The following is a 16,616-nucleotide window of genomic DNA, read 5'->3' as shown; positions in this document are numbered from 1 at the left end:
GAGCACAGGCTCTGGATGCGCAGGCTCAGCGGCCATGGCTCACGGGCCCAGCCGCTCCGTGGCATGTGGGATCTTCCCGGAACGGGGCACGAACCCGCATCCCCTGCATCAGCAGGCGGGCTCTCAACCAGTGCGCCACCAGGGAAACCCCTTCTGCCCATTTTTAAATAAAAGCTTTTTTTTGTTGTTGTTGTTGTTATTAAGTTGTGTTAGTTCTTTATATATTTTGGATATTATCCCTTACCCAATATATGACTTGCAAAAATTTTCTTCCATTCTGAAGGCTGCCTTTTCATTTTGTTAGTAGTGTCTTGGCTATGCAGAAGGTTTGTGTTTGGTGTGGTCCCATGTGTTAATTTTTGCTTTTGATGTTTGTGCTTTTGGTGTTATGTTCAAAAAATCCTTGTCAAGACCAACATCGATGAGCTTCTTCCCTATGTTTTCTTCAGGAGTTTTATGGTATCTAGTCTTATGTTTAAATCTTTGATCCATTTTGAGTTAATTTTTGTGACTGAGGTGAGATAGGGGTTCAGTTTCATTGTTCTGCATGTATTTCTCCAGTTTTTCTAGCACCATTTGTTGAAGAGACTATCCTTTCCCCCATAGGGTATTCTTGGCTCCCTTGTTGAATATTAGTTGACCATATATGCCAGGATTGAATTCTGAGCTCTCTATTCTTTTCCACGGGTCTATATGTCAATTTTTGTGCCAGTGTATATTATACAGTTTTATTACTATGGCTTTGCAATGAAGTTTGAAATCAGAGAGTGTGATACATCTGGTTTTGTTCTTTTTTCTCAGCATTGCTTTAGCTCTTCAAGGTCTTTTGTTGTTCCACACAAAATTTAGCATGGTTTCTTCTATGTCTGTGAAGAATGCCTTTGTTATTTTGATGGGGATTGTGTTGGATCTGTAGATGGCTTTGGGTAGTATGGCTATTTAAACAATATTAATTCTGCTGATCCATGAACATGGGTTCCCTTTTCCATACATCCTCGCCAGCATTTGTTATCACTTGTATTTTTAGAATAGTTATTCTAACATGTATGAGGTGGTATCTCATTGTAGTTTTGATTTTCATTTTCCTGATGATTAATGATGTTGAGCAACTTTTCATGTACCTGATGGCCTTTTGTGTATATTTGGAAGATATCTATTCAGTTCCTCTGTCCATTTTTTTTTTTTTTTTGCGGTACACGGGCCTCTCACTGTTGCGGCCTCTCCCGTTGCGGAGCACAGGCTCCAGACGCTCAGGCTCAGTGGCCATGGCTCACGGGCCCAGCCGCTCCGCGGCATGTGGGATCCTCCCGGACCAGGGCACAAACCCGTGCCCCCTGCATCGGCAGGCGGACTCTCAACCACTGCGCCACCAGGGAAGCCCCCTCTGCCCATTTTTAAAATCAGATTTTTTTGGTTATTCAGTTGTATGAGTTCCTTATGTATTTTGGATATTAATCTCTTAACAGATAAATGATTTACAAATATGTTCTCCCATTCTGTGGGTTGCCTTTTCATTTTATTAATGGTTTTCTTTGCTGTACAGAAGCTTTTAATTTTTACTGTTTTAATTGAGATGTAATTGAGATTATGTAAATTTCAGGTATACAACATGTTGACTTGATACAATGGTAATTGTACCTCAATATATAAGTGTAACATTAGCTAACACCTTTATCATGTCACATAATTATCTTTTTTTTTTTTTGTGGTGGGTATACTTAAGATCTAGTCTCTTATCAAGTTTATCTATAATACAATATCTTTATGTTTAATCACTGTATTGCACATTAGATCTCCAGGATTTATTTATCTACTAGTTGCAAGTTTGTACATCTAAACAACATCTCTACTGTTCCCCAATCCCCCCCACCCCCAGCCTCTGGTAGCCGTCATTTTATGCTCTGTTTTTACAAGTTTGACTTTTTTAGATTCCACATGCTAGTGATATCATACAGTGTTTATCTTTCTCTGACTTATTTCATTTAGCATAATGTCCTTGAGGCAAATTCATATTGTCACTAATGGCAGGATTTCTTTCTTTCTCATGGCTGAACAATATTCCGTTGTATATATGTACCACATCTTCTTAATCCGTTCATCCATCGATGGATCTTAGGTTGTTTCCTTACCTTGGCTATTGTGAATAATGCTGCAATAAACATGGGAGTTCATATATCTCCTTGATATCCTGTATTCATTTCCTCTGGATATATGCCCAGAAGTGGGATCGTTGAATCATATGGTGTTTTTAAAAAAGTTTTTAAAGGAATCTCCATACTGTTTTCCCATAGTGGCTGCACCAATTTACATTCCTACAACAGTGTACAAGGATTCCCTTTTCTCCACATCCTTACCAACACTCCTTATCTCTTGTCTTCTTGATAATAGCCATTCTAACAGTTGAGGTGATATCTCATAGTAGTTTGGATTTGTATTTCCCTGAAAACTAGTTATGTTGAGAATCTTTTCATGTACCTGTTGGGCATTTGGATGTCTTCTTTGGAAGAAATTTAGTTCCTCTGCCCATTTTAAAAGTAGATTGTTTTTTGTTATTGAGTTTTACAAATTGTTGATAGATTTTGGATAATAACCCCTTATTTGATATATGATTAGCAAATATTTTTCCCATTCTGTAGGTTATCTTTTCGTTTTGTGTATCTCTTTTGCTGTGCAGAAGCTTTTAAGTTTGATATAGTCCCATTTGTTGATTTTTTGCTTTTATTATTTGTCCTTTTGGTGTCATATCCAGAAAATGATTGCCAAGACCAGTGTTGATGAGCCTCTTCCCTGTTTTATTTTCCTTGGAGTTTTATGGTATTATACCTAAGTGTTTGATCCATTTTGAGTTAGCTTTTCTTTTTTCTTTTTTTTTTTTTTTTTGCGGTACGCGGGCCTCTCACTGTTGTGGCCTCTCCCATTGCGGAGCACAGGCTCTGGACACGCAGGTTCAGCGGCCATGGCTCACGGGCCCAGCCGCTCCGCGGCATGTGGGGTCTTCCTGGACCGGGGCATGAACCCGCGTCCCCTGCATCGGCAGGCGGACTCTCAACCACTGTGCCACCAGGGAAGCCCTGAATTAGTGTTTTTGATTTTTCTGAATATATAACTGGGATTGTAATTGCTGGATCATATGGTAATTCTATTTTTAGTTTTCTGATGAACCTCCATACTGTTTTCCATAGTGGCTGCACCAATTTACATTCCCACCAACAGTGTTCAAGGGTTCCCTTTTCTTCACATCCTTGCTAGCATTTGGGAAGTTTGGGAAGGATTGGTATCAGTTCTTTAACTGTTTGGTCAAATTCACCAGTGAAGCCAGCGAATGAAAGCCTGGACTTTAGTTGGGCAGTTTTTGGATACTGATTGAATCTCCTTAGTAATTGGTCTGTTCATATTTTCTATTTCTTAATGATTCAGTCTTGGTGGGTTGTAGGTTTCTAGCAATTTATCCATTTCTTCTAGGTTGTCGAATTTGTTGACATACAATTGTTCATACTAGTCTCTTATGATCCTTTGTGTTTCTGTGGTATCAGTTGTAATACCTTTCATTTCCTATTTTATCTATATTTTTGACTCCTCTTTTTTCTTAGAAAGTTGAACTAAAGGTTTGTCTACTTTGTTTGTTTCAGAAAACCAGCTTTTGCTTTCATTGATCTTTTCTATTGTCTTCCTTGTCTCTATTTCATTCATTTTTTTCCCCCTGATCTTTGTTATTGCCTTTCTACTACTAACTTGGGCTTAGTTTTAATTTTCTAGTTCCTTAAGATGTATAGTTAGGTTGTTTAAGGTCTTTCTTGTTTCTTTTTTTTAAATAAATTTATTTATTTTTCTATTTATTTATGGCTGTGCTGGGTCTTCATTGCTGTGCACGGGCTTTCTCTAGTTGCACTAAGTGGGGGCTACTCTTCGTTGCAGTTTGCAGGGTTCTCATTGCGTTGGCTTCTCTTGTTGCAGAGCATGGGCTCTAGGTGCACAGGCTTCAGTAGTTGTGGCACGTAGGCTCAGTAGTTGTGGCTCACGGACTCTAGAGTGCAGGCTCAGTAGTTGTGGCACACAGGCTTAGTTGCTCTGCAGCCTGTGGGATCTTCCTGGACCAGGGCTTGAACCTGTGTCCCCTGCATTGGCAGGCAGATTCTTAACCACTGTGCAACCAGGGAAGTCCCTCTTTCTTGTTTCTTTTTTAAATTAATTAATTAATTAATTAATTATTTTTGGCTGTGTCGGGTCTTCGTTTCTGTGCGAGGGCTTTCTCTAGTTGTGGCAAGCGGGGGCCACTCTTCATCGCGGTGCGTGGACCTCTCACTATCACGGCCTCTCTTGTTGTGGAGCACAGGCTCCAGACGCACAGGCTCAGTAGTTGTGGCTCACGGACCTAGTTGCTCTGCGGCATGTGGGATCTTCCCAAACCAGGGTTCGAACCCGTGTCCCATGCATTGGCAGGCAGATTCTCAACCACTGCGCCATGGGGGAAGCCCTTTCTTGTTTCTTTCTTTTTTTTTTTTTTTCCGGTATGCGGGCCTCTCACTGCTGTGGCCTCTCCTGTTGCAGAGCACAGGCTCCGGACGTGCAGGCTCAGCGGCCATGGCTCACGGGCCCAGCTGCTCCGTGGCATGCGGGATCCTCCCGGACTGGGGCACGAACCCGTGTCCCCTGCATCGGCAGGCGGGCTCTCAACCACTGCACCACCAGGGAAGCCCCCTTTCTTGTTTCTTTTTTTTTTTTTTTTTTTTTTTGCGGTACGCGGGCCTCTCACCGCTGTGGCCTCTCCCGTTGCGGAGCACAGGGTCCGGACGCACAGGCTCAGCGGCCATGGCTCACGGGCCTAGCCTCTCCGCGGCATGTGGGATCCTCCCGGACTGGAGCACGAACCCGTGTCCCCTGCATCGGCAGGCGGACTCTCAACCACTGCGCCACCAGGGAAGCCCCTTTCTTGTTTCTTAATGTAAGCATTTATCACTATGAATTTCTCTCTTAGAACCGCTTTTGCTGCATGCCATAAGATTTGATATGTTGTATTTCCATTTTCATTTGTCTCTAGATATTTTTTTGATTTCTCTTCATTTCTTCTTTGACCCATTGCTTGTTCAGGAGCATGTTGTTTAATCTCCATGTATTTAAGAATTTTCCAGTTTTCTTCTTGTCATTGATTTCTACTTTCATACCATTGTGGTCAGAAAAGATGCATGACTTTTTTCAATCTTCTTAAAATTATTGACTTGTTTTGTGGCCTAACATATGACATATCTTGGAGAATGTTCCCTGTACACTTGAGAAAAATGTGTATTCTGCTGCTTTTGGATAGAATGATCTGAAAATGTCAAGTCTGTCTGGTCTTGTATGTAGTTTAAGTCCAGTGTTTCTTTATAGATTTTCTGTCTTTATGATCTACCCATCGATAAAACTGAGGTGTTGAAGTGCTCTTCTATTATTGTATTGCTGTCTATTTCTCCCTTTAGGTCTGTTAACACATTTTTGCTGGAGACGTATTACGGCCACAGGTGTTTGTTTCTGCAAAGATCCCCCAGTCAATAATGTGTTAATATTTACTTTATATATTTAGGTAGTCCTATGTTGGGTGCATAAATAGTTACAAATGCTGTATCCTCTTGTTAGATTGACCCCTTTATCATCACATGATAAACTTCTTTGTCTCTTATTACAATCTTTATCTTAAAGTCTATGTTTTTTTTTCTGATATAAGTATAGCTACCCCAGCTTTCTTTCAGTTTCCATTTGCATGGAATATTTTTCTTTTCATCTTTCACTTTCAGTCTGTGTATGCTTAGAGTTGAAGTGAGTCTCTTAAAGGCAGCATATAGTTGGGCTTTATTATCATTTTTTAATCCATTCAACCATACTACCTCTTTTGACTGGAGAAATTAGGTCATTTACATTTAAAGTAACTGTTGATAGATACAGATTTATTGCCATTTAAAAATTGTTTTCTGGCTGTTTTTTTTTTTTTTTTTTTTTTTTTCCGGTACGCGGGCCTCTCACTGCCGTAGCAGCTCCCGTTGCGGAGCACAGGCTCCAGACGCGCAGGCTCAGCGGCCATGGCTCACGGGCCCAGCCGCTCCGTGGCATGTGGGATCTTCCCGGACCGGGGCACAAACCCGTGTCCCCTGCATTGGCAGGCGGACTCTCAACCACTGCGCCACCAGGGAAGCCCTTCTGGCTGTTTTATATTTCCTTTGTTTCTTTTGCTCTCTTCTTTTGTGATTTAATGATTTTCTAAGTGGTATACTTAGATTCCTTTCTCTTTATTATTTGTGTATCTACTGTAGGTTTTTGCTTTGTGGTTACCATGAGACTTACATAAAACATCTAAGAGTTTTAATAGTCTATTTTACGTGTTTTAAACTTAACTGGTTAACATTTTTTTAAAATTACATATAGTAAAATTCAATTTTTTCTTTTGGTGAACAATTCTATGAGTTTTAACACATATGTAATTTTGTGTAACCACAACCATAATCAAGATAGAGAACAGTTCTTTTGACCCCCAAATTGCCTCATACTGCCCCTATTTTAGTTGGCAATCACTGACCTGTTCTCTAACCCCATCATTTGCCTTTTCTAGGATGTCATATAAATGAATTCATACAGTAAGTGATCTGTAGAGTCTAGCTTCTTTCACTCAGCATAATGCCTTTTAGATTCATCCATATTTTTGAGTGTGTCAATAGTTCTTTTTATTGCTGTGTATCATTTCATTGTGTGAATGAGCCACAGTTTGTTTATCCATTCACCCATTGTGGGACATTTGGGTTGTTTTCAGTTTTTGGTGATTGTTAATAAAGCTGTTATAAGCATCCATGTACAAGTGTTTATGCAAATGTAAGTTTTCAATTTTCTAAGTTAAATACCAGGAGTTGAATTGCTGAGTCACATGATAAGGGTATGTTTAACTTTATTAGAAACTGACACATTTTTCCCTAGTGGCTGTACTATTTTGCATTCCCAACAGCAAAGTATGGCAGTTAGAATTGCCTTGCATTCTCATCAGCACTTGGTATTTTGAATTACAAAAATTTAGCCATCTTAATATATGTGTATTAGCATGTCATTATAGTTTTAATTTGCATTTCCCTAATGACTGATGATGTTGAGTATCTTTTCTTGTTCTTATTTGCCAACCATATATTTTCTTTGAAGTGTCTGTTTAAATCTTTTGCTCATTTCTTTTTCAGTTTTAATAAACTTCTTTGAAAATAATATCAGATTTACAGAAAATTTGCAAAGACAGAATTTCTTCTTCTTTTTCTTAATTGAGGCATAGTTGTTTTACAATGTTGTGTTAGTTTCTACTGTACAGCGAAATGAAGTAGAGCTCCCTGTGTTATACAGCAGGTTCTCATTAGTTATCTATTTTATACATATTAGTGTATATATGTCAATCCCAATCTCCCAATTCATCCCACTCCCACTTTCCCCCCTTGGTGTCCATACATTTGTTCTCTACATCTGTGTGTCTATTTCTTCCTTGCAAACTGGTTAATCTGTACCATTTCTCTAGATTCCACATATATGCATTAATAAACGATATTTGTTTTTCTCTTTCTGACTTGTTTCACTCTGTATGACAGTCTCTAGGTCCATCCACGTCTCTACAAATGACCTAATTTTGTTCCTTTTTATGGCTGAGTAATATTTCATTGTATATATATTCCACATCTTTATCCATTCGTCTGTCAATGGACATTTAGGTTGCTTCCATGACCTGGCTATTGTAAATAGTGCTGCAATGAATACTGGGGTGAATGTGTCTTTTTGAATTATGGTTTTATCTGGGTATATGCCCAGTAGTGGGATTGCTGGGTCATATGGTAATTCTATTTTTAGTTTTTTAAGGAACCTCCATACTGTTCTCCATAGTGGGTGTATCAGTCTACATTCCCACCAACAGTGCAAGAGGGTTCCATTTTCTCCACACCCTCTCCAGCATTTATTGTTTGTATATTTTCTGATGATGCCCTGTCTAACCAGTGTGAGGTGATACCTCATAGTATTTTTGATTTGCATGTCTCTAGTAGTTATTGATGTTGAGCATCTTTTCATGTGCCTCTTGGCCATCTGTATGTCTTCTTTGGAGAAAAGTCTATTTAGGTCTTCTGCCCATTTTTGGATTGGGTTGTTTTTTTTTTTTGATATTGAGCTGCATGAGCTGTTTGTATATTTTGGAGATTAATCCTTTGTTGATTCGTTTGCCAATATTTTCTCCCATGCTGAGGGTTGTCTTTTTGTCTTGTTTATGGTCTCCTTTGCTGTGCAAAAGCTTTTAAGTTTCATTAGATCCCATTTGTTTATTTTTTCTTTTATTTCCATTTCTCTAGGAGGTGGATCAAAAAGGATCTTGCTGTGGTTTATGTCAAAGAGTGTCCTTCCTATGTTTTCCTCTAAGAGTTTTATAGTGTCCGGTCTTACATTTAGGTCTTTAATCCATTTTGACTTTACTTTTGTGTATAGTGTTAGGGAGTGTTCTAATTTCATTCTTTTACATGTAGCTGTCCAGTTTTCCCAGCACCACATATGGCTCGTGGGATCTTAGTTCTCCAACCAGGGATCAATCCCAGGCCGTGGCAGTGAAAACACTGAGTCCTAACCACTGAACTGCCAGGGCATTCCCTAGAACAGAGTTTCTATATACCATTTAACCAGTTTCTCTTGAGTCATACTTACATAAGATGCTAATATTATTTTTCCAAACTCAGTGTTGTCTTTTGTACAATACTATTAACTAAATTTCAGACTTTATTCAGATTTCACCAGTTTTTTTTTTGTTGTTGTTCTGTTAATAATCTTCCCCACCTCTACCCCTTTTCCCCCTGCTCCAGGCTCAGATCCAGTATACCTAGAGTTAATTTTCTGTCCTTATTTTATAAGTCTTTTGGGTATCTTTACCTTCTTGGAGAAGTTGTGTCTAGAGGCATCTGACCCACTCCAATCTGGAGTGATTTATTTATAGATCTCCTCCATTGTTGCCGTGTTGGGATTTCCCTTTATGTTCATCCTGGGCATTCCTTTCACCTTCCTCTTGGGTTGGATCTCTTGATTTCTGGATCCAATGGCTTTCTATTTCATGGCTTTCTTTTTCTTGGTTTACTATCTCATTTTGGTTAAACACATCTTTTGGGAGTTTCTAGATAAAGGGAAGATGGAAATGATTTTTTCATAGATAATTTTATTCTACCCTCACTTTTAATTGGTTTTCCAGGGTGTGATGATTACTTTTATGTATCAACTTGGCTAGGGTAGAGCACCCAGTCATTTAATCAAAAACTAATACAGGTATTGCTGTGAAAATATTTTATAGATGTAATTGAGATCTTTAATCAGTTGACTTAAAGTAAAGGAGATTACCCTCAATAACATGTGTGGGCCTGATCCAATCAAGTGAAGGCCTTATAGCAAAAACTGAAGTGTCCTCGGAAAGAAGAAATTCTGCCTCAGGATTGCTCTATTAACCCATGCCTGAGTTTCCAGCCTGACAGCCTGCCCTGTGAATATCAGAATTGTCTTTCCCCACAGTTGTGTGAGCCAATTTCTTAAAATAAATCTGTTATCCATGTCTATGTCTCTACTATTCTATTTCTCTAGAGAACACTGACTAATACACAGGGTATAGAATTATAGGTTAGCAATACATTTCTCTCAGAATTTTGAAGGCATAGTTCCATTGGTTTCTAGCTACTGGTATGCTGTTGAGAAATTTGATACAATTTTGAGCCTTTATATAAAATTAATTTTACTCTGAAAGCTTGTAGAATCTTATCATCCTTGGTGGTCTGAAATTGCATGGTAAGGTTCATTTTCATCCATTGTTTGGGTGCTTAGAGTCCCTTTCAATCTGGAAACTCACATCCTTTAGCTCTGGGAAAATTTCTTGACATTTGTTTGAGGATTTTCTTACATCCATTGTCTCTATTTTCTCTTTCTGGAAGTCCTATTATTTGGATATTGGATCTAGTGGAATGGTCTTCAAGTTTTCTTATTTCGTTTCACCTATTTTTAATCTTTTTGGGATGTATCTTGAACCTTATCTCCTAATCACTCTCTCAATTAGATCCTAATTTCTGCCATCATGCTTTTAATTTCCAAGAGCTCTTTTATGTTTTCAGAATGTTCATTCTTTTTCCATATACTTATTTAATCACTTAAAAACTAAAATATATATTGAAATCATTATCTGTCTGCCCCAAACAATGAATATTATAAATTATCATTTTCTTTGTTATAAAACTGAAAACAGAAAGTTAAATTTGTATGATTTCTGGAATATTTTGGTCCATAAAATTTAGCAATGCAAATGCACTTTACAAAAATTTTGAATGTTACAATTTAATTTTTGTTTCATGTATAAGAAAATTAACTTAAATAAAACAAATTAATAGAAAATTCTATAAGTATTGATATCCCTAGTTAGTAAGTATTTACTAACAGACTAAATAAATGCTTCTGTGATGCTTATATTATGGAAATGCCTTGTTTTGTTTGGTGAAGCATAACACATGTCCTTGAATGTGTTTTCAATGCATAGATGCTATTCTTACTGATTATTTTTGCATTTAATTCCATCTACTTATGCAAACATTTGGATATGCTATCTTATTTTTCTTAACTGCTACACTAATCCTAGTTAATCCTAGATCTTTTTCCATGGGTTTATTAACATGCCAAGATGTATCAGTTCAATATGTAGTCTTGTAATTTTAACATCTACTGTTTTCATACCTTCTTATTCTCATTTAACACATGCAGCTCTAAGTTCTTATTTAAACTGCAACTATCTTTTTTTGTTTCCTATGTTTTCCCTGCATAAATCTCTCCCTTTGTCACAGTGATTTTTTTGTCTGCAGAGAACCTTCATATATGAGGTTATATAACATATATAGGTTATATACATATGTAGGTTGCTACATATACAAGGTTATATAGTATAGTAGTTAGAAGTGTGGAATCTTAAGGTTGGCTAGACTCCCTGTATTTATTTATTTATTAATTAAAATTTTTATTGGAGTATAGTTGATTTACAATATTCTGTTTGTTAGTTTCAGGTGTACAGCACAGTGAATCAGCCATACATATACACATATCCAATTTTTAATTTTTTTAATTACAAATTTTGGGGGGTGCTTTATACATTCTACTATTTATATATAATATAGGTTATTATGTTTGCTCAAGACCACTGTGCCTATTAAATGATATACTGTATGTAAAGAAGCTAGAACATAAAAAATTAGTATGGGTTCTTATAAGGTTAGAAATGGGGAGAGGAAGAATTGGTCATCTGTGTTCCTTTTTTTCATTTTCTAAGTTGATGTGTGTCACCTCCACATTCTTGTCCCCAAAGTTTTCAAAAATACTAACTCCAACATGATGTAAAGGATAGCCACACTTTTTTAGATTCTTTTCCCATATAAGCCATTACAGAGTATTGAGTAGAGTTTCCTGTGCTATAAAGTAGGTCCTTATTAGTTATCTATTTAATGTATAGTAGTGTGTATATGTCAATCCCAATTTCCCAATTTATCCCTCCCCCCACTTACCCACTGGTAACTGTAAGTTTGTTTGCTACATCTGTGACTCTATTTCTGTTTTGTAAATAAGTTCATTTTTACCCTTTTTTTAGATTCCACATATAAGCAATATCAGATGATATTTGTCTTTCTCTGTCTGACTGACTTCACTCAGTCTGACAATCTCTAGGTCCATTCATGTTGCTGCAAATGGCATCATTTTGTTCTTTTTTATGGATAAGTAGTATTCTATTGTATATATATATACCACATCTTTATCCATTCCTCTGTCGATGGACATTTAGGTTGCTTCCATGTCCTGGCTATTGTAAATAGTGCTGCAGTGAACATTGGGGTGCATATATCTTTTCGAATTATGATTTTCTTCAGGTATATGCTGAGGAGTGGGACTGCAGGAACATATGGTAGTTCTATTTTTAGTTTTCTGTTCTCCATAGTGGCTGTACCAATTTACATTCCCACCAACAGTGTAGGAGGGCTCCCTTTTCTCCACACCCTCTCCAGCATTTCTTGTTTGTAGATTAAAAAAAAATTTTTTTAAGTATTAAAAATTTTTTTTATTTAATTATTTTTGGCTGTGTTGGGTCTTCGTTGCTGCATGTGGGCTTTCTCTAGTTGCAGTGAGCGTGGGCTACTCTTTGTTGCGGTGCACAGGCTTCTCAATGCGGTAGCTTCCCTTGTTGCAGAGCATGGTCTCTAGGCACATGGGCTTCAGTAGTTGTGGCTCACAGGCTCTAGAGCACAGGCTCTAGAGCGCAGGCTCAGTAGTTGTGGCGCACGGGCTTAGTTACTCTGTGGCATGTGGGATCTTCCCAGACCAGGGCTTGATCCCATGTCCCCTGCATTGGCAGGAGGATTCTTAACCACTGTACCACCAGGGAAGCCCTGTAGATTTTTTTGATGATGGCCATTCTGACTGGTGTGAGGTGATAGCTCATTGCAGCTTTGACTTGCATTTCTCTAATGATTAGTGATGTTGAGCATCTTTTTTTTTTTTCCACGGTACGCGGACCTCTCACTGTTGTGGCCTCTCCCGTTGCGGAGCACAGGCTCCAGACGCACAGGCCCAGCGGCCATGGCTCACGGGCCCAGCCGCTCCGCGGCATGTGGGATCTTCCTGGACTGGGGCATGAACCCGTGTCCCCTGCATCGGCAGGCGGACTCTCAACCACTGCGCCACCAGGGAAGCCCTTGAGCATCTTTTGATGTGCTTTTTGGCCATATGTAAGAATGTTCATTTTTGTCCCAGCATCCTGATCATGCTTCATGGATGCTGTATAATTTATTATCTTTGAAGATGTATGGTAATTTTTGTTTTGAACTTTACTTCTTGCTGTCCTTGTTTACCCCAGTGGCAATTTTCTGTTTGTATACTTCAGTCTCATTTTAGAGAATTTCCTTAGACGTCTTGTGATATTTGGTTGGCTGTGTATTGAGTGGGGACTAAAATGTGAGTGAGCACTGGGTGTGGGGGGTGTCGTGGAACTTCACTGTAGGGTGCCTTGGCTGAGTCAGTTGTTAGGGAAATCTCCAGTGTTATTACCTTTAAGCTTTCCCCCTCGGTAAGGTAACTATATAATTTGTGGTAAAAATGGAACATTTTTGAGAGTGAAAGTATATACTGTTATTATGCCTGAGTGTCCGACATAAACTCAGACTATCTTAGGCAAATTAGCATATGGTCATCTACTTCCTGGTAGTGATATTTTTTTCAGAGAAAATTCTTCCACACCCAGTATGGGTGCTAGAAGTCAAGCTGTCTGCATCTAGGAACTGTGTGGAGGAAGATGTCTAGGGACTCATTATTTATCTTTCAGTGCGCATGCTTATGGCCCCAAATTGGAAGCTACCCAAATGTCAATCAGCAATAGAGTAGAAAATTGTGGGATAATCATACAGCAGAATACTACTCAGCAATGAAAAAGAATGAGCTTTCACTGTATACAGTGAAATGAATGGTTCTCATACAGTGTTGAACAACAATGACACCAAAAAGCTAGATAAAGAGGACATACTCTATTACTCTATATGAAGTTCAAGAACTGGCAAAACTTATCCATGATGATAGAAATAATAATAATGGTTACCTTTGGGGCATTGATGGAAAGGCATCAATCCTACCAATGGTATTGATGGGGAGGGGGCATGAAAGAGCCTGTAGGTTAGCTGGAAATATTCTCTCTCTTGTTCTAGGTGCTGCTTACAGGGTGTGTGTATATATGTAAAAAATCATTGCATCATACAATTAATAGTTGTGCACTCTATTATATGTAAGTTATACCTCAATTTTTAAAAGAAGGTACAAAGTGTTGAGGTTTTCTGAGACAGGTGAGTTGACCACAGACTGGCTAAGGGTGATGGTGGTGGTGGGGGGAGAGAGGATTGGGCATTATGGACAGCTTCATGGCATTGAAATAGCATTTGAGTTAAGTCTTAAAATAGTGGTTCTCAACAGTTCTTGGGTCAAAGTCACTGTGAATTTGATGGAAATTATTGTCTTTCTCTTCATGAAAAAAGCCCCCATATACACAAAGGCATACCCAACTTGTGTATATTATTTCATGGCCCTATTAATATTCATCTGTGACCCTCCTAAGAATCAATGGGTCCTGGGCTTAAGGACCCCTGCTTAGATAAATGGATACAAATGGGAGGGGGAAGAGTAGGACTGCAGCTAAGTAAACCCCTATAGTAAGATCGGGCATCTGCTAGCACATATGGATACCAGGCAGAGAGAGGCAAAGAATCCTCCATGATCCACTTCAGTAAAATTTCCCATTGACAGCCCAACCCAGGATAAATTCCCAGCACCAACTCTGCAGGTGAAATTAATACTTATACTGAGTCACCAAGGCTCCAAGCTGTATTTACAAAAGCTAATATTATGTTTGCTTATGAGAATCAGCTTGCTTTAACTTGAAGTATTTTACACTGAGCATCTTACTCATCAGGAATGTCTTTTTGCTTTCTAATGATTTTTTCTGCAGTGTATGATTATGCAGCCTCTTAACCTTCTGCTGCTTGGGACACTCATGTGATACTATAGATGTATTAACTGCTTAAATATTCATTGCCCCTCTCTGCTGAGTCTATCCTATGTGAAAAGTACACTTCCCAACACTTTGACGACAGACTTGTCAATGTTATTTGCTTTGGCCAGTGGAATGTGAGAAGTTCTGTAAACCATGTTGAAGCAGAAGCTTTATGAGCTCCCATGGTTCCACTATCACATTTTTTCTTCTGCCATAAACGTGGCATGTCCTAGATAGGGGTTGCTCTGGATCCCAATCCAGAGATTTGGGGATTGTTTGTTACCACAACATAACATAGTGAAAGCTGACTAACACACCAGGACATTTGGGAAAGTCTCTTGAACAAGTTGAGCAGAATCTGCTATTGAGTCTTTTCTCAGGGCCCGGGGAATTTTCTCTCCATTTTCATCTATCAATCACGAGAGTCAGTTTATTTAGGATTCCAGAATATGTAAAAATGAGGGGTATCTAAGTTACTTCTTTTTTATTAACAAAAGAAAGAAATGTAAAGACCATAAACCATTAGAACTAATATAATACCACAACTGAGAACAAAATATTTTATTTCTCTCAATAAAACTGTAGTTTACAATAGTATTTACTAAATAAATTATATAATCTCTTTTACAAGCAATAAACTAAATCACAAATATTTCAAAGACACTGTATGTACACGACATAAGGCCTTTTATAAATAGCTTTGCTTTTCTCATTTCACTAGTAAACAGTGAAAAAATCTTTATAGAAGCTAATTTTCTATAAAGTATATGCAGACCTATTACACTGATCTTTATATGAAACCAATTTAAACTTTTAATGACATGGGCTGATTATAACTTTGAAAAAGAGCATAATTCAGACTTTATTTACCATTTTGCATGGATAGATTTTTAAAAAATATATAAGCAGATTACATATGTTGCTTATGGATAATCACTGGATGCATGCAAAATGAAATAATGCAAGTGTCAATAGTAAAATAGCACTTCCAAGTCCAAAGGCAATGGTATAGAAAGCAGCTTAAATAGAGTTCATGCAGTTCTTCACAGTTCAGCAAGCAACAGCAAATGACAGAAGAGTGTGGTATTTTTCACATCACATCTGCTGATCAGCCTCTCGGCCAAGGCTCCCCTGACATCTCGCAAACTCCAAGTCCAGTTGATTATGACTCTGTGTGTAGTGGGGCTCAGCCAAGTTTCCTTTGGGAAATTGTGGAGTGGAGAAACTTCTCTCTCACAACCGTGTTCCTGCCTCATCCATCTGCTTAGGTGGTCACCATTTTCACTTACTGGGGGAGAAAAAAAGAAAGCAGATGTAAGACTAAGTTTTGGCATCAATTTATAATGGCACCTCATGATTGCAAACAAGTTCATTCTTTCTTCCAATGACTTGTGCCTGGAAAACATGCAGGTAGAAATGGGAGGGCATTAGGCCTGGAATTGATTCTTTTGCAGTGATGAACATCTGCTTCCCTGGACCTGCAACATGTAAATTACACCAAGATTTATCAAGCACTTACCACATCACAGCTTAGTGCTAGGGACTTTGAAGGAAACAGCGCTGGCTAAGACACACTCCTGCCCTCCAAGTGCACAGGGCTTTGGGTATGTGCTGTGGTATATCAGGCCTGAAGCCAATCAGAGCAACTTGAACATGGTCTGAAACTCAAGAATGCTGTGTGCATTTTTACACACTATCCCTGTGGCTGGGGAGCAAAAAATATGTCCAGCAAATACTGGACCTAAAATGGTAGCCACTTAAGGTCAGAAGCAGCTAATTGAACCTCTGACAGCTGTACGAAGATATATACGGGGAAGTGGTACCATGGTCAGTCAGACACAATGGCTTAAATCTATTGATTCTCTCTAATTATTACAGCTACAGGACATTATGCAAGTTACTTAACCATCTTTGCACCTTAATTATCTGTTAAATGGGAGTAATAAACCCTACTTTATAAGTGATAAACTTTTCTATGAGGAAATAGTATCTGTACAAATAGACACACATACATGATATACACAAATTCTATACATATCATTTA

The 16,616-nt window shown here is 38.3% G+C and overlaps 1 protein-coding gene across 1 annotated transcript in view; it reads right to left on the bottom strand.

Moving 5' to 3' along the window:
* Positions 1-15,843: 15,843 nt before the first annotated feature.
* Positions 15,844-16,616, bottom strand: part of PIP5K1B (phosphatidylinositol-4-phosphate 5-kinase type 1 beta) — a 214,206-nt gene continuing 213,433 nt past the window's right edge. Inside the window, exon 14 of the mRNA XM_060102269.1 lies at positions 15,844-15,860. Within this exon, the coding sequence (XP_059958252.1) occupies positions 15,858-15,860 (3 nt within the window). The 3' untranslated portion in view covers positions 15,844-15,857. The remainder of the gene's footprint in view (positions 15,861-16,616) is intronic.

Source organism: Mesoplodon densirostris, chromosome 6 (genome assembly GCF_025265405.1).
Source record: "Mesoplodon densirostris isolate mMesDen1 chromosome 6, mMesDen1 primary haplotype, whole genome shotgun sequence".
Classification (NCBI taxonomy): domain Eukaryota; kingdom Metazoa; phylum Chordata; class Mammalia; order Artiodactyla; family Ziphiidae; genus Mesoplodon; species Mesoplodon densirostris.
This window is presented reverse-complemented; position numbering and strand designations above follow the sequence as displayed.